General features: G+C 49.9%; 1 protein-coding gene across 1 annotated transcript in view; it reads right to left on the bottom strand.

The window, feature by feature from the left end:
* Positions 1-7,871: 7,871 nt before the first annotated feature.
* Positions 7,872-26,012, bottom strand: part of DNAH9 (dynein axonemal heavy chain 9) — a 185,833-nt gene continuing 167,692 nt past the window's right edge. The window contains 4 exon segments of the mRNA XM_032706809.1: positions 7,872-8,946; positions 14,226-14,615; positions 22,637-22,819; positions 25,766-25,936. Coding sequence (XP_032562700.1) covers positions 8,719-8,946; positions 14,226-14,615; positions 22,637-22,819; positions 25,766-25,936 — 972 coding nt within the window. The 3' untranslated portion in view covers positions 7,872-8,718.

The following is a 26,012-nucleotide window of genomic DNA, read 5'->3' as shown; positions in this document are numbered from 1 at the left end:
AACAAATAAATAGAAACAGTAAAAAAATCCAGTGCCATTTTCTATCAACAATTTCAAGCAGCTCTTTAACTCAAAAATGTAAATTCTGCTTAATCTGCATAATTCTATGATTCTATGAGCTAAACCTTTGAAAGGATTCAAAGCAACCACACACTGTTGATCATGAACCTGTGCAATGTCACAGAAGGGTGACGTTGAAGGGTCACAGAGTTGTTAAAGGAAGGCACAGGGGCAATGCCTTTGGTTTTTCCCAAAAAATATGCGTGGCAACATCAATGCCCTGAGCCTCAGGAGTCCCCAGCTCCTCCAAAAGTCAAGCTGAGCTGTGCATGGCAAACATCTCCCTCTTCAGGGCCTCCCCTTGCCCCTTGCAGAGCTGGCCCCCAGTCAGGGGCACTCAGGGAGGGTGACTCTGACACCTGGTGCCAGGTGTGTTCCTGGTGGGATGGTGGTGGCACAGGGGAGAACTGGAAGAGTGAAAGGCTGTGATGCATTCAGAGAGCCTGGGCAGCTCAGCCCCAAACAGCTTCACCTGGGATGGGACAGGAGGGGTTTTGGCACGTTGGTGTTGCTGCCACAGCCTGTGCTGGGCTGGAAGGGACCTACAAGGGTCATTGTGTTCAACTCCTGGCCCTGCACAGGCCCATCCCCAAGAGTCACCCCCTGTGCCCCAGAGGATCAGCCAAACCCTCCTGCAGCTCTGGCAGCCTTGGGGCTGTGCCCACTGCCCTGGGGAGCCTGGGCAGTGCCCAACCAGCCTCTGGGGGAAGAACCTTTGGCTGAGATCCAACCTGAGCCTGCCCTGACACAGCTCCAGCCATTCCCTGGGACAGAAATTATAATAATGAGTACTCCATCAGCAGTTTCAATCATTCCTTTAAGGTCCATGGGCCAGGCATCTCCTGCCCATCCTTCTCCCTGGCACCTCCCAAGCCACTGCCCCAGGGCAGCCCTGGTTTCTCCAGGATCTGGGGGGAGCAGAGAGGGGGACATGGCTGAGGTAGGTCTCCCCCTGCACCCTTGAGCCCATGAGAACTTCCTCAGGTGGGTCAACCCCAGCTGAGAAGAAGTTTTAGGGAAATCCTCCCTCTGCTTCAGGCTGCACATCTACCAGTGCAAAGCATTGCTGCTCCATCAGCTCCCAGGGCTGCTGGCCAGGGTTAGGGTTAAGTGTCAGGCACTCTCCCCAGTGGGGACACATGTCCAGGCAGCCCTGAGTCCCTGGGTCTGAGTCCCCACTGATATTTTGGCAGCTCACACCTTTGCCTTTGAGCCTCACAGCCTTGGTGACAATGAACATGTAACCAGGCACACTCAGCTCCTCCCTCACAGCAAATCCCCCCCTCTCTATCTCACCTGCCTTCTGCTGACCCTCTGCTGTCACTCCTGTGGGCCTCAGTTTCCACAGTGTCCTGTTGCACCTAAGAGAGGAATGTGATACCATTTCTTTACTGAAAGGGTTGTTAAACATTGGCAGGGGCTGCCCAGGGATGTTTGGAGTCCCCACCCCTGGAGGTGTCCCAGGAAGGCCTGGCCATGGCACTCAGTGCTCTGGGCTGGGGGACAAGGGGGGCATGGGGCACAGGGGGGACTCCATGGGCTGGGAGGGCTTTTCCAACCTAAATGATGCTGTGATGCTGTGATTATCATACAAATGCCCTGAATTTCAAGGTCTCCAGGGCTGCTGACCTGGACAAAACTCCCATCATGGACATGAGCAGCTTTTCCTGTGTAGCTTTCATCAAAGGTCAATCCCACAAATATTCTGATTTTTCCAAAACAGCATTTTCAACAGTGAGCCTGTAGCACCTGAAAGAGCCCTTCCCAGGAGCTGGAAGGGCTACAGGCCCTGGACTATCCCAGCTGACATCTCCCCCCATCCCAGCTCCCGACAGACCCTCGGAAACATTAAACCAAGACACTGAATTGAGGCTCGGGGTTTTGCCTCATGGCTTTTAATCAAAATGAATGTTGTAAAAGTGAACTTGAATTGAATCCTAAAGTTTGCACACAGGTAAGTGGCTTTCAAGCCCTTCAGACAGTGTGTTTACAACCCCAAACCACCCTTCTGCACTAACAGCCACCCCAGCACTCCAATTACAAGGGCTGCTTATGACTCCATGAACAACTTCCACAGTCCAAAACCTTTTAAAATGAGGTTCACAGCCATTAACAAGGTAAATATATTTGTAGATTGGTTTGGGCAATTACAGTCATTCAAAAAACAATGCATAATAACAGACATGAGTCTAATAAGCCATTGCTAATTAAATATATTAATGCTGCTTTATAAAGTGAATGCATCCAGCTGATACATTGCAGCAAATTTTGTGCTGTAAATACTTGAGCAGTGACACAGCCAGAATTTGCATCCCTGGGCATCACCAGTGCCCAATTATAGCTGCAATTACTTTGCTTCAGTGGGCCCAATCTACTGCCCATGAAGCAGGTTCTGCTTTTATATGTCTAGTCCTCATTTTCCTTTGCTCTGTGAGCAAAAGCTGCAGCAGAATGGAGCTGGTTAACCCCCAAATATGGGACATCATTCCAAAGCATTTGTGAAGACTCTGCTTTGAACTGTGCTCTTCTGTCATTTGTAATTTGCAGCAGGTAAAACACTCCCAAGCTGTGGAAAAGACACTTTTCTATCCCAGGAGAGTTCAGTCAATTTTCCCTGACATTAAGTGTCCAAGAGTACAATTTTCCTTCTTTCACTTTCATCTCTTTGGAAAATGTCACCAATCTGGAGTTAACTAGTTGCCCACAGACCTTTTGAGGAGTCAGGCCCAAAGCAACCCGTGGAGATCCAGAAAGGCTGAGCCAGTCTGGGATCCCCTGGGCAGGGAGGGGCAGCTCCAATCTCTGCTCTCCAGCAGGGGAAGGCTAGGCTGGATTTTTGTAGGAAACGATGCTTTCCCCAGAGGGTGGCTTTAATTAGGTCACCCCAGAGCTTTTCTCCTCCAGGCTGAACAATCCCCACACTCTCAGCCTTTCCTCCCAGCAGAGCTGCTCCATCCTCTGGCCTCGCTCCAAAAGATCCATGTTTCCTGTGCTGGGGACCCTGGAGTTGGAGGCAGCACAGGTGGGGTCCCACCTGACCCCCTGCCCTATTGCCCACCCTGCTGGCACAGCTCCTGGCACTGCCCAAACCCCTGCCCTGCTGCAGCCCAACCTCAGATGTGCCCCAAGGTTACCCAAAGTGCTCAGCCCTCAGCACCAGCTGTGCCAGCTCCTGGGATGGGGCCCTGGCCAGTCTCTCCACTCCAGGCAGGGCTGGGTGGGCAGAAAGGTGCACACTGGCAATGCCAAGTGGGCAACCGCTTCCAAGAACTCAGGGACAGACAATGGTGACCTTTGCCAATGCACTGCTCCCATTGACCAGCTTGGGCAGCTGGATTTAGTGGCCTGCTGTGGGCAGATGTGGCTGAAATATCTCACACCTGTCAGATGTTTTTTTCACCCCCTAAAGCACCAAATTATTCACCTTCCTCTTGTAGCATTTTGCAGCCAAGTCTCCTGTGACGATTTTCAAAGGATGAGGAATGAACACCCTGATGACATTTCTAGTATCTATAAATATCTCCCCACTCCCCTGCCTGCCCAACTGGTGAATTATGCAGGGAGATGTATATAATAAATAAAACAATGCGATTAATTTTGTTGTCAACAGCCCATTCTTGTTCAGCTGGCAAGAGAACAGCCCAGGCTGTGGCTCTGTAAAGAGCAGGGAGTGCCTGGGGAGTTACTGAGCTTCTCCTTTCCTGTAGGTCTGAGGGGGAACAGTGAGCAGAGAGAGGCCCTGGTATGCTGGAAAAAGGAGGAAAGGTTTTGAAAGAGCAGCAGCCTGAAATTTATGATAGTAACACTCTCCAGAACAGCAGGAAATCCCACAAACAGAGCATTGAGGATCACAGAATCACACAGAGAATCCCTGAGGTTGGAAAAGCCCTCCCAGCCCATCGAGTCCCCCCTGTGCCCAATGCCCACCTTGTCCCCCAGCCCAGAGCACTGAGTGCCACGGCCAGGCCTTCCTGGGACACCTCCAGGGGTGAGGACTCCAAACCTCCCTGGGCAGCCCCTGCCAGTGCCTGACCACCCTTTCCAGGAAGAAATTCCTCCTGATGTCCCACCTGACCCTCCCCTGCCGCAATTTAAGTCCATTTCCTCTCCTCCTATCTCTTGTTCCTGGGAAGCAGAGCCTGACCCACCCCGGCTCCCCCCTCCTCTCGGTGGTTGTAGAGAGTGAGAAGGTCCCCCATGGTAAAGAAACATTCAAGAAATGCCTAAGAAGGACTAATCCAGCACGATGGATTATCTGGAGCACGATGCACTTACTCTACATTCTGGTCCTGCTTTTCTGTGTTTAATTCAACTGTGCTCTGTTTATGCAACTGAACCTCCTGAATGGTGAAATCCACGGAGAATTTAATGTGCCCAACATTGCAAAGCCGTGGGAAGTGACCAGTGTACATTACACATCTAATTGGCAGGTTTTAATTCAAACTGTGAGGGATTTAATTTAATAGGATAGCTTTCCCCAGCTAACAGACCTCTTCTAGCCAGGTACTCATTACGTGGGATAGTCCACAGACACTCATTTACGGGTTAGAGGCATTTTAAAATAGGCAGCTTAAACCAGCTCTCTCCGTTGCTTTAGATATTTGCAGATGGCTTTTGCTAAGCCACAACTAACTTCTTCATCATTAATTTTTGGGGCTGTACCTTGGAGACACTGCCTGGCAATTAAACAGAGTTCTTACCAGAGAGTTTTCCCACCTTCCCTTTATCCAGAACTTTGCCATTCTCCAGGACTGCAAACCCAAGGATTTTGTATCTTCCCATTCCTGCAGGAAGAGCTGCTGTGCTGCTCAGAGCAAGAGAGTTCCTGTGGACCTCCTGCAAGGCCTGAGGACTTTACCTTCCTGCAGGACTCTCAGTGGGAGGGAAGTTGATACCCTGGACTGGCAGAGAGCTGACCATGTCTTCTCCACTGTTTGCTGAGGCCATCCATGAAGCTGCTCAGTTTGATATGAAGCTCTGAGAGACCAAACCCTGCCCACAGACAGACTGTCCTGGTTTAACCCCAGTAGCAGCCAAGCCCCACCTTGGGGCTCCCTGGCTCCCTCCCTCCCACAGGGATGGAGTGAGGCAAAAGGGCAAAAGTATGAAAACTGGTGGGTTGAGATAAAGAAACTCGTGGGTTGAGGTAAAGGCAGTTTAACAGGTAAAGCCATAAGTGGATGGAACTTCCAGGTGCTGCAAGAGATGGAGCACAGCAGAGCTCAGAGGGGACAACTTCCTCAGGAGGGGCAGAAGAGGGGCAGGCCCTGAGCTCTGCTCTGGGGGGACCAGGGACAGCAGCCAGGGAATGGCTGGAGCTGTGTCAGGGCAGGCTCAGGTTGGATCTCAGCCAAAGGTTCTTCCCCCAGAGGCTGGTTGGGCACTGCCCAGGCTCCCCAGGGCAGTGGGCACAGCCCCAAGGCTGCCAGAGCTGCAGGAGGGTTTGGCTGATCCTCTGGGGCACAGGGGGTGACTCTTGGGGATGGGCCTGTGCAGGGCCAGGAGGGTTGGGTTCGATGATCCTTGTGGGTCCCTTCCAACCCAGCATATTCTGTGATTCTGTGATTCCCAACTCCCAGGGCTCAGCCCCTGGAGTCCAGAGTGATGCTCTGTGTGTCTGGCTCACTGCCATCTGCACACCCAGCTCTGCTCTGGGAACACATCAGTTCTCAGCCACCCAGTCAGGATTAAATACCCAGGAAGGTTTGTTCCTCCCACCTGACCTCCTGTTTGCTCTCTGTGCTGTGATTAAACACATGGCACAGGCCTACAGGTAACTTCTAGAGACTAATCCGGGAATAATGATTTTTATTAGTGTGGTGGGTTGTCCTTGGCTGGACGCTTGGAGCCCACCCAGCCATTCTATCACTTCCCTTCCCAGACGGACAGGGGAGAGAGTAAGGTGGAAAAACCACTCGTTGGTCGGGATAAGGCAGTTTATTTAAAGCCAAAAGTAAAGCAGAAGCTTGCACGCGCTAAAGCAAAGCGAAAGATAACAGGGTTTATTCTCTACTTCCCGTGAGCATCCTCTACAGTTGGTGGATCTGTGTGTGGGTAATACAATGTTACCTGACTGTTAGAATATGACTCAAGAGTGCTTTGAACCACCTTCCTCCACATGGCCATCGTGCAATGAACATCCTCTGGGTCTTTGGGGGTGTCATCTCTTCTTAGGTTACTACAAATGATTTCCAGCACTGCTAATTCTCTCCAGTACTGGATACTTTCATCTGCAGTGGCCCCACTTTCTCGGGGAGCTCATTAGATCTTCCTTGAATGGATACCTTTCCCTCACGCTTGAGAGGAGCCGTCTCCAAACACTGCAAATTGTTCTCTCCTTTCCAATTCCTCTTTCAATTTTGCCATCTCTGGCAAGGGATCCCAGTTGGGCTTCATGATCTTCCAGTTGTTGACTGTCAGCCCTGTTGTCCCAGCATTGAGGCAGCCAGGCAGGAATCCGTTCACCGGGCTGGCAGCTGGAATCTTTCCATAAGTCCCAGAGTTCTGATGAGGTCAGGGACCAGGTAACCTCGGTTTCCTGTCTGAGCTGTCTGACTTCCTTTGTTGAAGAACCAGCTTGCTTATCTGCCCCGTCTCCTCCTTCTACTCCTTCTCCTTCTTCTTCGTCCTCCTCCTCCCTTGCTAAACCCTGATATGGCCCTGTCCCTTGCCTTATCCATTTCTTCCTTTTCACTACTGGGGCAATGACTGTAGTTGCTGTGCTTTGAGTCCCTGTCTCAGCCAGAGTGTCCTCTATTGCAATTTGGGTCCCTGCTTCCACTACAGTCTTCTGAGAGTATTGAACCGTGGCTCGATAAGCACAGGCCAGGCCCCAGTACAAGGCAAGAAGCTGCTGGTTTTGATCGGGGTAGGCAAGGCCCCTTCCATCAGGTGACGTGTCAGTTTGCCAGGGTGTTTGCCTGTTCAGGTGTGAAGGCCCAGGTAATGGGAGGTGTCAAACGCCCTGGGAACCTGCCCAGATCCTTCCACACTCCCTGTCACCCAGGAACTGGTCACCTCGGGGTGCATCCCAATATATCATCACCTAAAGTTTGTTTTCTCCTACACCAGGATAACACCAGAATCCAAGAACTCCCTAATGTGCTGACAGTATTAGTTAGCAACAGTAACATTACTAAACAGCTCACATAAGGATTAGCAAGGAGCATGGAAGACTTCATTATAAAGCCATTTATATCAATGCCAGGGAAGGGGGAAAGGGTGTGTTCCTCCATCGTCCTCAGACAGCTCCCCAGAAGACAACTCCCCGAGAATAACAAGGCCATTGGTGTAAAAGCAAAGGATGGAGACACTGTTTAGATTAATATGTTCCCAAAACTTAGCAAAATAAAATGATAAGCAGTGCAGCCAGCAAACTCCATGTCCCACACAGGAGCTTGCTATTCAACAGCTATTATCACTATAGCATGCAATATATATATATATGTATATATACATATATATATGTACATATATATATATATAACTGCCTTTATCTCATCCCACGTTGGGCACCAGAAAGGACTGTGGAGGGCTCACCTTGGCTGAACACCTGGAACCCACCCAGCCACTCTATCACTCCCCTTCCCAGTGGGACAGGGGAGAGAGTAAGGTGGAAAAAAACCAACTCATGGGTTGGGATAAGGCAGTTTATTTAAAGCCAAAAGTAAAGTAGAAGCTTGCGTATGTAAAAGCAAAAGGTAACAGGGTTTATTCTCTACTTCCCAAGAGCAGCAATGGGCGGCCCCTCCCGAGAACCAGGGCTTGGGTACACGTGATGGTTCCTCAGCCATTGGACACAATGAATCATGTGGCCTGGAATATCCCTTTAGTTAGTTTGGATCAGCTGGCCTGGCTGTGTCCCTTCCCAAGATCTTCCTTTCATTGAGGAGGGAATGTTACAGTGCTAATGCTGTGCTCAACAGCAGCCAAAACACTGGTGTGTTACCAACACCCTTCTGGCTACCAGTGCACAGCACAGCACTGAGAGGGCTGCTGTGGGGAAATGAACTCCAGCTCAGCCAGACCCAATAAGTCTCTATGACCATGAAAAATTCTCTTAAATAACACCTGTGCTCTACTTTTACAGTTGATTCCATTAAGCACGTTGGATATTACCACTATTTTCAGTGTTTCTAAAATTTAGACAGTTAGCAAGAAACAGTTTATAACCACAACATCTGCTCACCTTCCAGCTTGCAACATCACACACATGGGAAAGGAACACAGAGAAAAAAACAAGGTCTGGAGAATTTCACAAGTCACTGGACTATCTAAGTGTTTTGGAAAAGTCCACTGATTTTAAAACTACTTTGGAATATAAAATAGAAATAAAAACTAGGTTTAGATTAAGATATTTCACACCTCTGAGTGTGGATTATCAGGCTGCAGGCTGGGATCTTCCAGTGCTCCAGTGCAGCAGGGTAGGAATTACAAGATCTGGGTTTACAGCAGCCATGAGCCTGGTCCACATGTCCCTCTGTACCTCTGTCACCTTTCACAGGCTCTGTTATGGCCATGTCCCCAGTGCTCAGAGAGAGTCCTAGGGACTGAGGCCATTGGAGAGATGGAGCTTGGGCTAAACCTCAGCGTTTAATTGTTTAAATTGCCTGAGGAAGGCAATGTTGGGGTTTTCGAATGAGGGGTGTGGGGGTGCCCCTAGACCTGCAGCAGCAGGGCCACACCAGCCAGCACCCACTTGGCAGGGTTGTCCTTGGTTTTAAGGTCGAAAGTCCACACGTAAGTTGGGCCTCTCTGGCGTGTTTTGTACAGAGGACATGGGTACATGGCCCTGGTGTCCTGTTTGTCAGCAGGGATGGCCCTGATGAACAGGACAGGCATGGCTGGGGTGAGCTCCTTGAGCCTGGCATCGGTGATCAGCCCGGCCTGCAAAGGAAAGGAGACAAAGCTCAGTTAGAGTTCCAAGGTGTCCACCAGCTGCTCCATCACAGCATCATCTTCTGTGATTTTTATACAGGTTGGTCTTACTGGGGAAGTGCAAACAGCTTTCCTGAGCTCAAGGGGCTGGATGAGTCTGAGGGAAGGAGGGTCTGGATCCAACACCTGCCCTGTCTCACCACGAGCCTCTCTCAGTGCAGATTATGTCAAGGGTACAGAGCCTGCCTCCCATCAGGTGCTCAGACCCACACACATCTGAGCAGGACTTTGTGGGGGAACAACATTCTTGGCTCTGTCCAGCCACATTATGGGCAAAGTCTTCACTTCACTTGTTCTGGCTTCTACTGTGGTGCAGCTTGAGGCCATTTCCTCTTGTCCTATTGCCAGGCAACAAGGGACAGGATGAGAGGACACAGCCTCAGGCTGTGCCAGGGGAGGGTCAGGTTGGATATCAGAAGGAATTTCTTCCTGCAAAGGGTGGTCAGGCCTTGGCAGGGGCTGCCCAGGGAGGTTTGGAGTCCCCACCCCTGGAGGTGTCCAAGGAAGGCCTGGCCATGGCACTCAGTGCTCTGGGCTGGGGGACAAGGTGGGGATTGGGCACAGGGTGGACTCGATGGGCTGGGAGGGCTTTTCCAACCTCAAGGATTTTGGGATTCTGGGATTATTCTCATGCAGCTCTTTCTCAAGGTTTTGCCAGACCAAACTCCCCTCGAGGGAAGTGTTGCTTGTGGCAGGAGCAATGGTGGGCACCTGAACAACACGCACTAAAAGTCACCAAGTGAGGTTCCATCCCACCACCAAAATCTGAGCACTTGGCTGGGAAATGAAACGCACACAGTGGTTTGCGTAGCCCCAAAAGCACCACAGGCTGGTTTCCCCTCTCACAGGTGCTCACACCAACAAGGAGGATTCAACAGGTCTGTTCCTAAGGGAATATTGTCACTAAATATCCCCTTCAGAGCAATGCCCTGCCCAGGCTGCCCAACACAGGACAAAGACAGTGCTCTGCCAGGGCAAGAAATCAACAGCTTGTTTCTCTCATTTGGGTTTCTCTGGGATCTTCTGTCTCCCTTTCTGACAATAAAATGCCCTACACATCAATCCATTTCCAGGGAGCTGCAAAATTGTTAATGGAAGTTAGAGAGACCAAATGAAAACAGAGAAACAGAAACAAAGCTTTTCAGTGCTAGAGAAACAGCCTCTCCCTGCAGCTGACCCTCACATATCATTATTATTTCCAGTGCTCTTACATCAGGGCTGTGGAATGAGGTTCAGCCTCTCCAGTAGTTTATTTAGTTCTGCAAATGAGTGAAGAAAAATAATCCCTCTTGCCACACACCTCAGTTTAATTGTACTAATGCCATCTGTTATACTGAACTGTGATAAATCCAGCTCTCATTTAGGATTTTATATTTTCAATGTGCTGAACAAACATTAAATAATTCTTATAATACCTTGCAAAGTAGCTATTTATTAAACATTGTTATGCACTCTTTTGAAATATACATCTTTCAGTTCTGAGACTGGATTTTGATCAGTTCTCTTTTTTTTTTTTTTTAACTGCTGGGACTGCTTCAAATCAAATTTCCAAGAAATATTCTACCTGTTTCTGGGTTACCAAGAGTTGAAAACTTCCTGAGGTACCTCCATGTAACACATCATTTTGTTATGTCTGGGCTGATTTGCATTTGCATTTTTTATCGCTCTTATGATCAGAAATTAATTCTACTCTGAAAGCAATTTTTCCTGACTACTGGCACAGCTTTTCCTGGTGCAAAGCTTGGGGAGCTCAGGCCTCAGATCCTGACAAAGCCCTTTTTGCTTGTCCTGGCTTCCCAACAGGCCATTGAGAGGGAACATGTTGATGGGCCTGAAGACACAAAACAGATGTCACGAGGCTGGGCTGGGGAATGATGGGCCCAACTCCAGACCCAGTGAGACAACACCCAACACCCCTCACACTCTGTGCACACTGAGGTTCACCAGCACAGGGGCCCTCCCAGCACAGCCCATTGGGGTCAGTTGGCCCAAGGACCCCAGCACGGCTCAGCTGCCTTTGGGACATTGGAACCTGTTTGCAGGGAGGACGGGTTGGGGACCAGCAGAGGAGCAGCAGAAACATCACCCTAAGGGGGTCCAGAGAGTGATGGGGTTTGTGGCTTCAACTGGACCAGAGGAATGAGAAGAAATTCTTCCCTGTGAGGGTGGTGAGGCCCTGGCACAGGTTGCCCAGAGAAGCTGTGGCTGCCCCATCCCTGGAAGTGTCCAAGGCCAGGTTGGACGGGGCTTGGAGCAACCTGGGCTGGTGGAAGGTGTCTCACTTAAAGATGAGCTTTAAGGTCCCTTCCAACCCAACCCATTCCATGACTCCATGGTTCCATGACAGTGGGCTGTGCTGTTTGCACCTGGCAAGGCTTCACTTGCCACATGTGGTGTAAAAGCCACTTCTCCCCTTGGGGAGTTGCAGGGCACATACTTGGCATCAAACTCGCCATTGCTGAGAGCAGGAAAGCCAGGAATCAGTCAGCAAGGCTCCCCTGGCTTGAGATAAAATGTCTCAGAGTGTCCCCAGTGGAAGCATCTCTCACTGAGTGCCACTGACTTGAACAGGGCTGCAGCAACACATCATTTGCACCCAAAATAATCTGCTTAGTTTTATTTAATTTAATAGCTGCCTGCTGGTTTGTAATGAATGTTTTATAAATTTAAGACACCCAAGGGCAAATATAAATGTTTAAATAAATAGAAAAATGTGTGTAGCAGAACATAGAGGGACTTTTTCCTTTTTTGGAGGCACAACCTAAATATGAAATATTCTTTAAGAGTGGAGGTGTTCCCCAGAGGATGCTTCTAAATAGGGCCTGCCATTTTTATCAGAGGATTAATTTGGAAGGAGTATACAACCCAAAAGAGCTGTGCACCTGTTTTAAAAGTCCTGCATCCATTAATATACTGGTGCTCACTGGATTATAGGTGAAATGAATAGTTCCACTCAGTGGAAATGGTATTTCAGTGTGAGCAGCAACCCGTGAAAATATCCTTTTCCTTTCTGAAATAAATTGAAGCACGATACCAGAGATTATGAATGGTTCCATAAAGGTATTTGCTCAGTATCTTTCAATCACAAGGAAAATGTAATCAGAAAAACACAGTTCCTGGGGCTGGGATGGTCCCTGCAGACAAAGCTCATTGCTGAATGCAATCACCTGGATGAGTTATTAGGGGGAGGCAGAGGGGAGAAGCCACAAGATTTCTGGCTTTGCACCACCAAAACTTCTCACTCTTCCCTTCCAGCCCTGCCTGGCACTGGGTAAAACCTGGGCAAAACCTGAGCAGGACTCAATTCTAGTAATGGTGGCAAGGATGGTAAAGGAAAATGTAACACCAGTCACTGGAATTTTTTAAAAAGGATTATTTGATATGCATGACCAGGAATGTTTTTAAACTTTCTCTGTTGTGTTGTGTCCAGTTGGTTTGTACCTGTCAGATGTCAGGGTTTGAGGGCAGCTGAAATGCAGTGCTCCCTGTGGTGAGGGCTGTGATTCCAAGGGGCTGTGTGTGGCAGCCACACCACAGACTTAGAGAAGGGAATAGTCAGGGAACTGTGGGACCAGGGCTGGGAAACAGACTGGGCTGGTTGGTCCCTGTTCTGCTGCTGGGAGCTCTGCTGGGAGCAGAGCAAAGCCATGGAGGGGATCTGACATGACACCCACACGAGACCTTCACTGCAATCCCCTGACAGAGCCTTTGCCCATGTTCCTGACTGCCTGTGGCTTTCCAGACCCAGTGTACATGTCAACCCATTTCCAGAGTGAAAAAGGGGCTGGAAGTTTGACCTTCCCAAGGATTTGTGATCAAATGCACTGGATGGCATCACTCAGTGAGGTCAAAGCTTTGCTTAATTTCCTGTCCTTCAAGGCAAACCATTGCAGAGAGGGAGATGACATTATAAGTAGTGAGTGTTGGACATGAATTGCAAGGTCAGGTCGGGATTCAGGATCTAACAGGCTCCTCAGCAGCCGCCCACCAGGTCCCACAGCAGATAAAGTGGGATCTTCGAGGTTAAGACTTGGAGTCTTAAGAGCTGGCTCTGGGTAAAGAGCTGTGTCTGACATAAAAGCCTCTTCTTGTGAGAGGGTAAACTTGACACAGATCAGAAGGTTTTGGGTGACCCACTTTGGTCAGTGTTCTCTCTCTCACAGATCCCTGGCAGCAGCAGCAGAGCACAGGAAGAGCTGCAGGAACCACTGTCCTTGAATTGCCACACACAGCACAAACTGGGAATCACAGCCCCACAGGCCAGGCAACTCACAGAACCAGACCCAGTGGGAATTGTCAGTCTGAGGGCTCTGGCTCTGCAGGCTGTGCTCCTGCAGCTGACAACTGTCAGAAGGACTCACAGGGAGAGCTGTGCTCCTTGGGATGCTGCTCCAAGAGGATGCCACAGCTCCACAGGCAGGAACAGCAAGTGCCCAAGGGATGGGTATGGTCCTCATCTTGGCTGCCTGAGGTTGTGCTCCAGCTGAAAGGTGTCCCTCTCACCCAGAGGGGGAAAGAAGAGCAAGGGACACTCACTGTGTTCTGCTTGTCCAGGGTCAGCCCACCCCCCATCCTGAGTCATCAGCCTGAGTCCATGTGGACTATCCAGGTTAGACCTTCATCAAGCTTTATTTAAGGGAATGGATAAAGAATATGATTAATTTTTGGTCACATCCTGCAGCACCTGACAATGGAAGCACAGTGTCCTGAGTGTGGCACATCCCACCCATCCTGCCCTGAGGATGTAAGCACATAGGAAAGCAGAGTCCTCTCCTCTCTCCCCACTGCTGCCAAACAGGGAACAGAGCAGTGACCCCAAAAAATCTGTCACTTTTGGAGGCAGCAGTGAAATCACACCATGTGGAGGTGTGGGGACAGTGCAGCTCTGCCAGGACCCTGTGGTGTCTGTCTGTAGCAGGACCTCGAGTACTGAGCACAGTTCAGTCAGTGAGATTCACCCGGGACACACTGGATGTGTCAGTCCAAGCTGAGCACCCTGGACTCCCTTCACAGCCATGGAGCTGAGCTCCAAAGGATGATTCCTCTGACCACCTTAGACCCCCCACTCTGGGCCTCCCAGGAGAGGCCCAGATCTCCCATCTGTCCTTCCTGAAGAGGTAGCTCAGATGACTGTTTCCAGGCTGAGAAGTTTCCTGAGTGCAGCACCAAGGAATAAGGACATGACATCCATGGCTTCCCTCCCAACCCAAGAGCCTTGGTGAGCTCACCTGTGCATCCCAGCGTGCTCCTTCCATGAACAGGCCATGGACATAGGCCCCTTCCCGAGGGGGGCTGGCAAAGTCCTCTCTGCTCTTCTTTGTCACATCACACTGCAGGGCCAGCCTGTCCAAAGGCCACTTGTTCTTCCTGGCCGTGGTCTGCATGATGGCTGTCAGGATGGACTGGGGGTTGAAGAACCCACCAAGCCACACCGTGCAGGGCAGGGAGAAGTCTCCAGTCCAGGTGTCCAGCTCGTTGATGCGAGCGAGGAGGTCAGTGAACCACGTGCCCAGGCTGGCTGTGGAAGGGTAGGACCTCCTTCCCCAGGACTCGGGCACCATGTCCAAGAAGAGGGCATTCTGCAGGCTCTCCATGTCACTTGTCATGGTCAGCTCTCCCTGTGTGAGAAAGGGCACAATTAGCACTGATAACTGTTCAGCAAAGGCTGTTCAAGCAGAAGCTGGGCTGGGACGTGAGGAACAGCAGCTCACCCCACACAGTCACTGGTGGTCATGGACTGTGAAGGGCTTCAAGAGTTTGGGGCTTTCCTGAACACCTTCTCTTGCACATTCCTGCATCCTCATCTTCCCTGCTGTAAACACACTACTGGGAGGAGAAGCTGTGGGACAGTGAAAAGGGTGTCCCTCAGTTGGCCCCTTTTTTTTTCTGTTTGGACTTGTGGACTGAAGATTTGTTAGAGCCAGTTTTCAAAGGTTCAAAGGTGTTCTCATTCACTGCCAGGGCAGGACACTGGAGTCTCTGATGATCTACTCCAAAACTGTCCAAATGTTTGTTAAGTCAAGTCCTCTCCCCTCCTCTCCTCCACTTCCTTTCTCTCCTCTCCTCATCTATTGCTTTGGCAGTGCAAGACTTTCTTTTTAACTTCACGTGTTGTCTGCAAATGTAATCACAGTTCCTTTCACAGTAGGGAAACACATAACAAAGTAAGATATGATTCAGCCAGGTGAGATAAAGAGAAAGGTTTGACTTATCCTTTATGCAGCAATTAATTAGTTTTAAAGCATTTAGAAACCTGGATCACTTTTGTTCAGGCAGAAGAGCTGGAACACCATTGCCTGGCCAAAGAGGGGTTCTGCACATCAACCACACATCCCTCTTGAACTCGTGGTGCTCTGCAGAGGGTTCCCATGGCCTGAGAGACTAAAATTAAGAAAATTCTTGCTGTATCCAGCTGAAATCTTATGAAATCTAGATGAGAGATGTCTGGATGTTACCAAGGCTAAAGGACAGCTGGGAGAGGCTTTTCAGAGCTGCAGCAGGTTGTGCAGCAGGTTGCACCAGGGGACACACAGATGGAGCTCACCAGGGTACATGTGGGGTGGTGACACTCCACGAGTCATTGTCCCCACCTGGGGCAGCTGACTGGCACAGCAGAGGCTCAGCTCAGGCCAAGCTGCTGACAGGGGCTGTGCCTGGGACTGCAGCAGTGCTTGGAGCTTCTCTGAGCCTGGGATAGGTTGGAGACCATGTCCTTGTCATGGCACTGGTGAGGCCACGTCTGCTGTGCTGGGACCAGTGCTGAGGACTGCTCGGCCTCAGGGAGAGGTGGCTCAGGGGGGTTCTCAATGCCTATGAACATCTGATGTCAGGAGGCAAAGAACATGGAGCCAGACTCTTCTCAGGGGTGTTCAGTGACAGGACATGAGGCAATGAGAACCATTTTAAATACAGGACATTCCATCAAAATACAATGTCAGGGTGGCTAAACACTGGAACAGGTTATCCAGAGAGGCTCTGAGTCTCCATCCTTGGAAATTTCCAAACCCAACTGGAGTGGGTCCCAGATAACCTGTCCCTGTTTTGGGGATGGGGTTGGACTAGACAATATCCTGAACAACTAATCTGTGATTCTGCCCCACTCAAACCAAGCAAGGCTGCAAATAAAAAACCTGCAAACACAGGCTGGGCTTCTCCTATATGGAATGATCAGATAATGATCAGGAATGATCACTGGTTTCCATTATAAAAACTTCCTTTTATCCCCTTATCATTTCACCAGAATTTATGTGACTTACAGTTTCTCTTTGCCTCAGGCTGAGTGTTTTTGGAAAGATCAACTGAAATCAGTTGAGCCATTGCTGAGAACAAGGGTGAGGGAATTGGGTCAGTCTATTCACATTAAAAAATTCCAACTGTTCTTTCCCAGGATGTCAGTGCCTCCAGCCATGAGGTCAGCAGAGGTGCTCTGTACAGGGGCCACAAAAATCCAGGAAGCTTTAGCAAAAGTTGAAATCTGCTCAAAGCACCTCACCCCCACAAACATTTAGCAATTCTTGGCAGACCCAGCAGTTCCAAATCTTTGCACTTTGTTCCTGGGCTGACCATGCCCTGCAGGGCTCTGACCTGCAGGCACCACTGCCAGGCTCCAGAGGGACAAGGTCACAGCTGGACACCCACCAGAGCACGGGACACAGGAGGGTGCCCTGGGTGATGGAACCTGGTGCATCCAACACCAACAAGTGGAAGCTCTGCATGGAGTCATCGAGGCTTAGAACCACAGAATCATGGAATGGGTAAAGCTGGAAAAGACCTTTAAGATCACCCACCACCACCATGTTCACCGCTAAACCACGTACTCAAGTGCCACATTCACATGTTTTTTGAACATTCCCAGGGATGGTGACTCCACCACTGCCTTGGGCAGCTGTGCCAGGGCTTTACAACCCTTTCCATGAAGAAATTTTCCCTAATATTCAATCTAAACCTTCCCTGGTGCAGCTTGAGGCTGTTTCCTCTTGTCCTGTCCCTTGTTTGCTGGGAGAAGAACCTGATCCCCATCTCTCTCCAGCCTCTTTAGGGCAAACCAGGCTTGCTCTGGGGTCAGCAGGTCCTTCTGCAAAGAGCCCAGAGCCTCCACCTTGGCAGACAAGTGTCCAGGACAGGAATGCCCTGAACCAACCACAGCCCTGGGAGCTGCTGTGTGACAACTTCAACAAGGGCTTTGGACACACACCTGCCCCATACACTGTTGTGTGGGAGCAAAGAGGGCTGTCAGCTGAATTCAGGCCTTGGAAATGTCCATTCAAGCACTTCTGGCTTTTTAGAACTTGACTTACAACCCTATTTTTTTCTCTTTTTTTCCCCCTCCTTTTTCTTTTTCTTTTCTTCTTCTTCTCCTCCTTCTTCTTCTCCTTCTTCATGTTTTTCTTCTTCTTATGCTGATTCTTTTCTTCTTCTCCTTCATCTTTTTCTTCTCCTTCTTTTCTTCTCCTCCTTCTTCATCTTTTTATTCTTCTCCATCTTCATCGTCGTCTTCTTCTTCATATTTTTCTCATTATTATTTTTTTTCTCTTTTTCTGTTCCTGTGAAAAATTCTAAACATCCACAATAAAATCCATCTTGTCTGGCAATAAGCAAGGGCAGGACTTCAAGGGGAAGTCCCCAGCACCCACCAATTCCAATGGAAGCTCAGAGGACTTTTGCACTGCCCCATGCCCGGAAGATGCTGCGGCCCTGGGATCTCTAATCAGATTCCTCCTCCCTCCCAAGGTCTGTGGATTTCCCTGGGAAATGTTCCTGTCTCATCAGGAGGGACTGGTACAAGGCATGATTAAACCTCTGCCACACCATCTGAACCTGCTGGGTTTCCCCAAGGAGAACAGATTATGGTGGATAGAGAAAATCATGAGTACAAAGAGTTTGAGGTCTTTGAAGCTAAAAGAAACAAATGAGGTTAAATGAAAAGGTGGAAGCAGGAATATTAAACATGAGGAACAACTGCAACCACCTTTCAAAACACACCTCACCTGTGCCATCCTAGGGGAGTCTCTGCCTCTCCATGATTTCTACTCAATGATTTTACAACTGTGGGGAATCTCAAAATGATGGGTCATGTGGTCAAAGGGCTTTGAAGTCCTGGGTGACTCCAAGCACGAGGGTCCAACACAACTGAGAGATGGCTCATGTTGGCATTTGCCATGAAGTGACAGACACACAAGGCAGTGCAAGCCCCAGGGGTTTCCTCTTGGGCACCTGTGTTTCACTCTCTCCATAACACACTCAGAGACAATTTCCTGATCCAGCATCAAAGCTCAGCCTCCAGAAGATCAGAGGGGCTGGTAGGGACCTTCTCCAGGCTGTCAGGATGGTCTGACCCCATCAGGGCAGTTGTCATGACTTTGGTATTGAACACTGGCCACAAACCCTGAAGCACCATTGCAATTCCTTCTTTGTTCATACCCTGTGGGTCACCATCTCCCATCTTAGGAGAAACTGGACATGGAAAGGAAGTATCAATGGTCTAAAGCCATGACAAGACCATAGAGGAACTAAAAATAGTCTGAGGAGCAAAGTCCTGCACTGGCCACAGCAGGACACTGAGACAGGAGGATTTTGCACTCCTGGATAGGTTTTAACACAGGAAAAAATCTTGCAAAATGTGTGCAAGCAGTCAAATTGATTTAAAGACATAACCCCCTGATCATATATCATGTCTAGTTTTACTTTCAGGAAACAAATGAATTAGCAAATGTAATTCTCAGCAAGGCTTGAGAAAAGCAATTTTTAAAACCTGTGCATCCAAGCATAATGTCAGAGCCTCCTGTGAGGGTTCAAAGCATCTACAGCAGCAATCTCATGTAGTTGTCCAAACACAATTATGCATAAATTTGCATTTCAGATGCTGAATACTAAAGTGCATCTGAAATGATTCAAGTTACTTTTTTCATTTTATTTTTCCCAAATGCTGGGAGTAATTTTCATTAAAGACACTCTTGAAGGAAACCCTAATCAGCCTGCAGCCATTTCCTCCAGATGAGCACACTATTGTCACAAATTGTTTTCTCAGTTCAGGTTATTTTATTTTCACTTGATACAGTGAAATACCCCGTTAGCCTATAGAAATTTGGTCTAACTTGGTTATTTTAGAATATATATTATCCTCATTTTGGAGGCTTATCCTTCACCCAAATTGCAAAATAAAAGATCTGCTTGCAAAGATGAGGCTGGTACAGCATTAACATGCAAGTGTTTCAGCCCAGCCTCTGGTCCCACCCAAGTCAGCCAGAACAAAGGACTTTGAAGTGCAACGTGCCAGTTATTTTTGATGGCCACCAGTCTATTGCAATTTCTCTTCCTCTTAATGGGATGTCTCCTATTTTTGGACCAAACAATCACTTTCCGCTACAAAGACACAATGAATTATTCAAAAAATTCAAATTAGGCCTGACATTTCCAAAGCGCCTTCTTTTGGCAGATAGTCAGTTAAAACCAGTAAGATTTGCTTCCTCCAGGCTTTATTTATTCTCTGCTGAGCTCTGAGGCTCCTGGTTTATAAACTCTCCTCCTCTGAGGGCTGTCAGTGCAGAACCCCAGCCCCAGGGATTAACGAGCTCCAGCGGCTCTAACAGGAGCTGCTTTGGGAAGGAAGCTTTGGGAAGGAACAATTAAAGTAGGATTTCTCCCCCAAACTGAGTGTGAAGACCAGCTGTCAAGTCAGGGCAGCAGAAAGAGCCATCAGCATTCCCTGGCTGCTCGACAGGCCCCATGGCATGGGGACATGGGCAATGCTGGGCAGTGCTGTGGGTCATGCATGACATCTCTCAGCTCTTCAGGGACCCACGAGTGCCTGCAGACACAGAACTGTGCCAGAGGAGGGCTAGATCGGATATTAGGAAAAATTTCTTCACAGAATGGGTTGTAAAGCACTGGAACACGCTGTGGTGGACTTACCATCCCTGGAAGTGTTCAAAAAACACGAGGATATGGCTTAGTGGAGGTCAGGGTGTTGGTGCTGGGTTGATGATTGGACTTGATGATCTTAAAGGTCTTTTCCAACCAGAAGGATTCCATGAATTGCCCATTGGTGGTCTATCAGGCCCTTCAAATATATCTCTTCAGCCAACAGCAGATGAAGAAATGCTGACTCTGATGGTGCTGCTCATCCCATAGAAGAGATTCACAGATTCATAGAATCCAGAGCTGGAAGGGACCCCCAAGGATCATCGAGTCCAACTCCTGGCCCTGCACAGGCCCATCCCCAAGAGTCACCCCCTGTGCCTCAGAGGATCAGCCAAACCCTCCTGGAGCTCTGGCAGCCTTGGAGCTGTGCCCACTGCCCTGGGGAGGCTGGTCAGTGCCCAACCAGCCTCTGGGGGAAGAACCTTTTGCTGAGATCCAACCTGACTCTGCCCTGGCACAGCTTCAAACTGTTCCCTTGCAGTTCTCTTCCAGTCCTGGCCTTGGGTGCCTGAATCCCCCCTCAGGTGCTGAGGCTGCTCCAGTCATTAGAGGTTCCTTTTCTGCAGGTACCACCTCCTGCCCTGCCCTGATTTATGGCAGGGTTTTGGGAGAAGTTTGCACCCTCTATTGTTGATTCTCAGCATTTATTTTGTCTGTGCTTTATTTAAGCTCGTGCATCCCCTCATTCCCCTATCAATATTAAACAGCATATTCTTCCCCACATTAAATCTAATTGCCTCACATTGTCCAAGTTGCAATTATATCTTGTTTGCTGCTCTGGGATTGAAACATTAAATCACTTCTGTTTACCTGTCTCAGAAAACAGAATTTTCAATTCCACTGCCTTATGCTAGAAAATAAGGGAAATCTGTTTGTAATAATTGACTACATAAATACCAACCTATTTTAAACTGGACTGTCCACACTGGCCACCACAAAGTGACAGTGATATGTCTCTCTTTAATGAAGAAAATAAGCAGCAGCAGCAAATGCATTGCAGACACATGTGCAGGATTCAGGGTACAGTTCACACAGCTGGGATTTGGGAACAGCCCAGTCCCATCCCTGCAGAGCTGCTGCCCAAATCCCTGAGCCAACCCTGCCCCTCACCATGCCCCTGCAGGGAGGGCCTTTGGAGATCTCTCTTCCAAGCTGCCCTCAGGAGGGGGCTGGGATGTCTTTCTATCTCAGGACAGGCCCTCCTTGCCGACCCAGCAGCTCTCCCTGCCAAGGAGTTGGGTCAAAGCCACTGCAGATCCTTCAGGCAGATGGTTCCTACGCTGTGCAAACTGGTTTTGGGAACTGAGAATTTTGGTGAAATTGGACGACAACCCGTCCTTCCAGAGATGATGGAGCAGGGATGCCCAGCAACTGCTGCCCTGAACTGTTACTTGATCCCATGGAATCTCTGCTCTGGGGGGCCCAGGGACAGCAGGCAGGGAATGGCTGGAGCTGTGTCAGGGCAGGCTCAGGTTGGATCTCAGCCAAAGGTTCTTCCCCCAGAGGCTGGTTGGGCACTGCCCAGGCTCCCCAGGGCAGTGGGCACAGCCCCAAGGCTGCCAGAGCTGCAGGAGGGTTTGGCTGATCCTCTGGGGCACAGGGGGTGACTCTTGGGGATGGGCCTGTGCAGGGCTGAGGGTTGAACTCAATGATCCTCGTGGGTCCCTTCCAGCTCAGCACACTCTGTGACTCTGTGCCATCCCCCAGGGCTGTGTGTGGTGGTGCAGGGAAGGCAGCAGGGCAGTGTTGAAGCCACCAGGTTTGTGCTGCCAGCTCCAGGCTGCATCCCTGTGCTGCACTTGGGCTTTCTCAAGGGATGTACAGCACCTGACTCTGGGGGGGAGTCTTTGGGGATGATAAGGGGATCGGGAAGTGTTGTTGCAGGGCACCAGGACAGCCAGGTATGTCCTCACTCCCTGGCAGTGCAGCCTGATCCCTGCTGGTTTATCCCCCAGTGGGCAACCAGAGCTGTTATATTTTGTCCCACCAACTGCCTGGGAGGGGATGCAGAAGATGATTTCTACCAGTGGATGAAGTATCAATTACAGCCCTCCCTCCCACCCTGCTGAACCCTGAAATCTGCATCCCAACTAGTGTGGCCAAAGCCAGCACCCAGAGGGACACAGAATCACCCTCCTGGAGCAGAGTCTTGTTTCCTACAGGGTGGAGAAGCAGCTGTGGTGGAGCATCAGGGATGTTGTCTTCCTAGGGTAGGTCTGTCCTGGCCCTCCTCCATCAGCAGGTGACTCATACCCAGCAAGGGGAGTTGTACTTCTTCCAAAACTTGCATTTTTAGGCTTTTTCTCTTACAGTTCTGAACATTTTGTGTCCTCAAACACAACCAATCTTTGATTTCAGCCCAGCTTGTGCCTCTAAGACACTTTGTTCCAAGTTCCCCCATACCTGGACATTTTATGAAAAGTTGTGATTTTTGGCTCACATTTAAATAGGCCACGTCCCAATTTCTGAGTGACCTGCTGTTGCTGTGCCACAATATGGGGTGGCCAGAAGTGCTTGGTCTCTGTTCCTAAAGCACAGGCAGTGCTGTGTGTGTAACCCCTCCCCATGCCTGAGGGCACCGTGCCATTTGAAATCCATCTGTGAGCCCTTCCCACAGAGCCAAGATGGGTTTGCAGCCAGCAGCACGTGAGCATTTTTATTCCCTGTGGCCCCTTTCATTCCCTGAGCACCATTCCCCAGGATTGTCCCACAGTCCCACCTTCAGGCCCAGCTCCAGTTCCAGCAGTGAGCGCTTGATCTCCCCGGTGAGGACGTTCATGCGCTCGCACTCCTGCAGGGCAACCACAGCGTAGGGCGTCCTCTGCTCCACCCTGGCCACCAGCTCTGCCATGTTAAACTCATCACCCAGCTTCTGCAACATCTCTTCCAGAAGGTCTTTCACCTGTGTGCCAAAGGGAAGAGAGAGGGATGGGCACGAGTGACCCCAGAATCTCCTTAGCTCAGCAGCCTGCATGTGGCAGGAGAACTTCACCTGCCAGGCAGTGTCCCCAAAACCACACAGGTCACCTGCACTGGGCACAGAACCTTTTTTTTGGCGCAATTTTGAGCACCACAGTATAAGGAAGACCTGAAGCCGTTAGAGAGTGTCTAAAGGAGGGTAATGAAGATGGGGAAGGGCCTTGATTTGAAGGCCTGTGAGGACACTGAGGGCATTTGGTGTGTTCAGCTGGAGAAGAGGAGACTGAGGGGAGACCTCAGTGCAGTTCCAACTGCCTGGGCAGGGGCAGAAGAGGGGCAGGCCCTGAGCTCTGCTCTGGGGGAACCAGGGACAGCAGCCAGGGAATGGCTGGAGCTGTGTCAGGGCAGGCTCAGGTTGGATCTCAGCCAAAGGTTCTTCCCCCAGAGGCTGGTTGGGCACTGCCCAGGCTCCCCAGGGCAGTGGGTACAGCCCCAAGGCTGCCAGAGCTGCAGGAGGGTTTGGCTGATCCTCTGGGGCACAGGGGGTGACTCTTGGGGATGGGCCCGTGCAGGGCTGAGGGTTGAACTCAATGATCCTCGTGGGTCCCTTCCAACTCAGCACATTCTGTGATTCTGTGACTGTGAGAGCTTACCCCATCCTATTAAAATTCGGTTGCTTACAATAGTTAATGTCAGATGAGCAGCTTTCAAAATGATGGTTTAAAAACATCCCCATGACATGTAGTAGCCTCTTCTGTGCTTGGCTTTCAAGCTTCTCTTATTTCTCCTTAAGTCAAACTCAACACAAGGAGACAAATGGGACTGTAGCCTCAGCTGAGCCTCAGGACAATGGAGCTTATGAGTTAGTTTGCTCTGGTTTATTGATATAGGGAGGTGATTATAGAAAATTGAATTTTAAGCTGACTTTGGCATTCTGGACTAATGGAGCCATGGAAGAAAAGCATAATGAAACAAGATTATTTTCTGGTCACCATCACAGCTTCTTTGGAACTCTAAGTACAAAACAGGGAAATCTCCAATGTAACAGGATGTTTCCAGTGTCTAAAGGATTAAATAAAATAGACAAACCCCTTTCTGGCTGATAGGGAGGCATGAAGCCCCTCATCTCCATGGGATCAGCTGTATTTCCCAGGTTTCTGTGGAACATTAGACATCTTGCTGTGGAAGTCTCACACATTTCTTTGCTTTACTGCTGTGCTGGAACCTGAGCAAGACTCCTGCTTCCTGGGGATTTTTCAGGAGCACATAACACAGTTACAACTCAATGATCCAACATCAGAAATCTGGTTTGTGGGGGCCAGTGCCAACTGCAGAGGCAGCCAGGGGCATTTCATTGCCATGGCCACCACCAGTCCTATTTTGGACTCTGTACTCCAATTTCCTCCTGTTGCTGCTCCCCCAAACCCTCCCCACTCACGTCAGCAGCACTGATGTGTGGGCTGTTGTTCCAACACACAGGTAGCTGAAGCAAAGCTCTGCTGGAAAAGCTCTTCAGCTGCAGCTCGGGTGCAGTACAGAAATATCCTCTAATTTGAAATTCCCCTGCAAATCCCTTTGGCTCTGATTCCTTCACAACAATTACAGCTCGTTTGCTGTAATGTGGCCTCAGAAACCTGTGGGAGTAACTGGACTTGTCAGAGCCTCAGGAAAACGACAGGCACACAGTTTCCCTGGAAGCTCCCTAAAAAACACCTCAGCCGAAGCAGGGCTGGATATCCTCCAGGGGAGGAGCTGAGACAACACTTAACTCCCTCTCATCCAAGGACCAAGTGGACACAGGCAGTGCAGTTACAGCTCAGATCATGACAGAGATCACCCTGGGAAGAAAATGAGCAGTGGGAGCATCCCCCAGATACAACACGGGCAGTGAGGCCACACTCCAGCTGCTCTCAGGCAGATTTTATTCCCAGACAGAGACATGAGGACTCCTGTGCTCCTGTGAGGGTCTTCTTGAGTGTCACCAGGGGTTTGCAGAGTGGCCAGGCCCTGTGACAGCACTGCTGGGGCACTCACTGATCAGTTTGCTTCTGTGGCCGAGCAGTTTAACTGCATTTCAATAGCAAACACAATGGGAGAACAGGCAGCCACATCTGCTACCTCTGAGCATCTCCTTTGGCTTTGCTACCTCTGGATTATTACTGTCCCCTCAAATTCCAGTATGAACCAAAAATTGAACATACTGGGCACTTCTAAGAGCCCCTCAGTGGAAGGCAGTCAGTTCCCCAGCCCCACACCAAGGCAAAAGAAAGATGTGTGAAAACACAGGCTTCATATAAGCTTCCCATTAGCTACTCATCAATTTGCAAAGCTTGAACACAGAGCTGGGGCCTTAAGACTGCAGAAATAAAAACCTGAGCATGTGTTGGCTGATTTCTGATCCTGGTGGGAATGCTTGGGCTGTGTTTTGATGAGCTCTGAGTTTCCAGAGGAAGATCAGCCTGGTACATAGGCACAGCAAAGGGGTTCAGCTGGAAATAAGGAATTACAAGGTTCCTGGGAGCCTGGGAGCTGGGTGGGACATGGTGGCAGCAGTAAGAGTTGGGCTGAGCTCTGGGTGGCACATTTAGGTGGCAGACTGTGCACTCAGGAGCCTGTTATGCCAGACACACAGGGGTGCACAGAGACTGGTGGCTCAGAGATCAGTGGAGGCCACACAAGGTTTATTTGCAACACCTTCCGAGGATGATAATGAAGGCACCGCAGGGCAAGGGGTAATTAAAAGCCACTGTCCTATTACTGCCAATACTCCAATTACACCCTACTGTGGTGATGTCCTGCATAAAACGAGGCTTTAGGCTGGGTTTGTACCCAGCACAGGCAGAACACAGTCCAATGAGCAGCTGTGAGACAGCCTGAGCTGTGCAGGACTGAGGGATGGGACAGGGATGGGATCCTGTGCCCCTCTCACCGTTTCCTCCCTGGTCCCCACTCCTCCTTCTCCAGTGCTGCTGTCGCGGGGCTGCAGCTCCAACAGCGTGTGCAGGAGCTGCTCCGAGCTCTGTGTGAGGAAGCCAAGCTCAGCGTTGGGATGGAGCCCATACAGGTATGGAGACTCTGGAGGCAGGGCTTCATCTACGTACTGCAGAGACACAGTCAGGTCCAGGTTAGACACAGAGCCACGGTCAGGTGAGACACAGGGACAGTCAGGTCCAGGA

The sequence above is a fragment of the Chiroxiphia lanceolata genome, chromosome 19 (assembly GCF_009829145.1).
Source record: "Chiroxiphia lanceolata isolate bChiLan1 chromosome 19, bChiLan1.pri, whole genome shotgun sequence".
In the NCBI taxonomy this organism is placed as follows: domain Eukaryota; kingdom Metazoa; phylum Chordata; class Aves; order Passeriformes; family Pipridae; genus Chiroxiphia; species Chiroxiphia lanceolata.
Note: the sequence above shows the minus strand (reverse complement) of the source record. Positions and strands in the feature narration are given on the sequence as shown.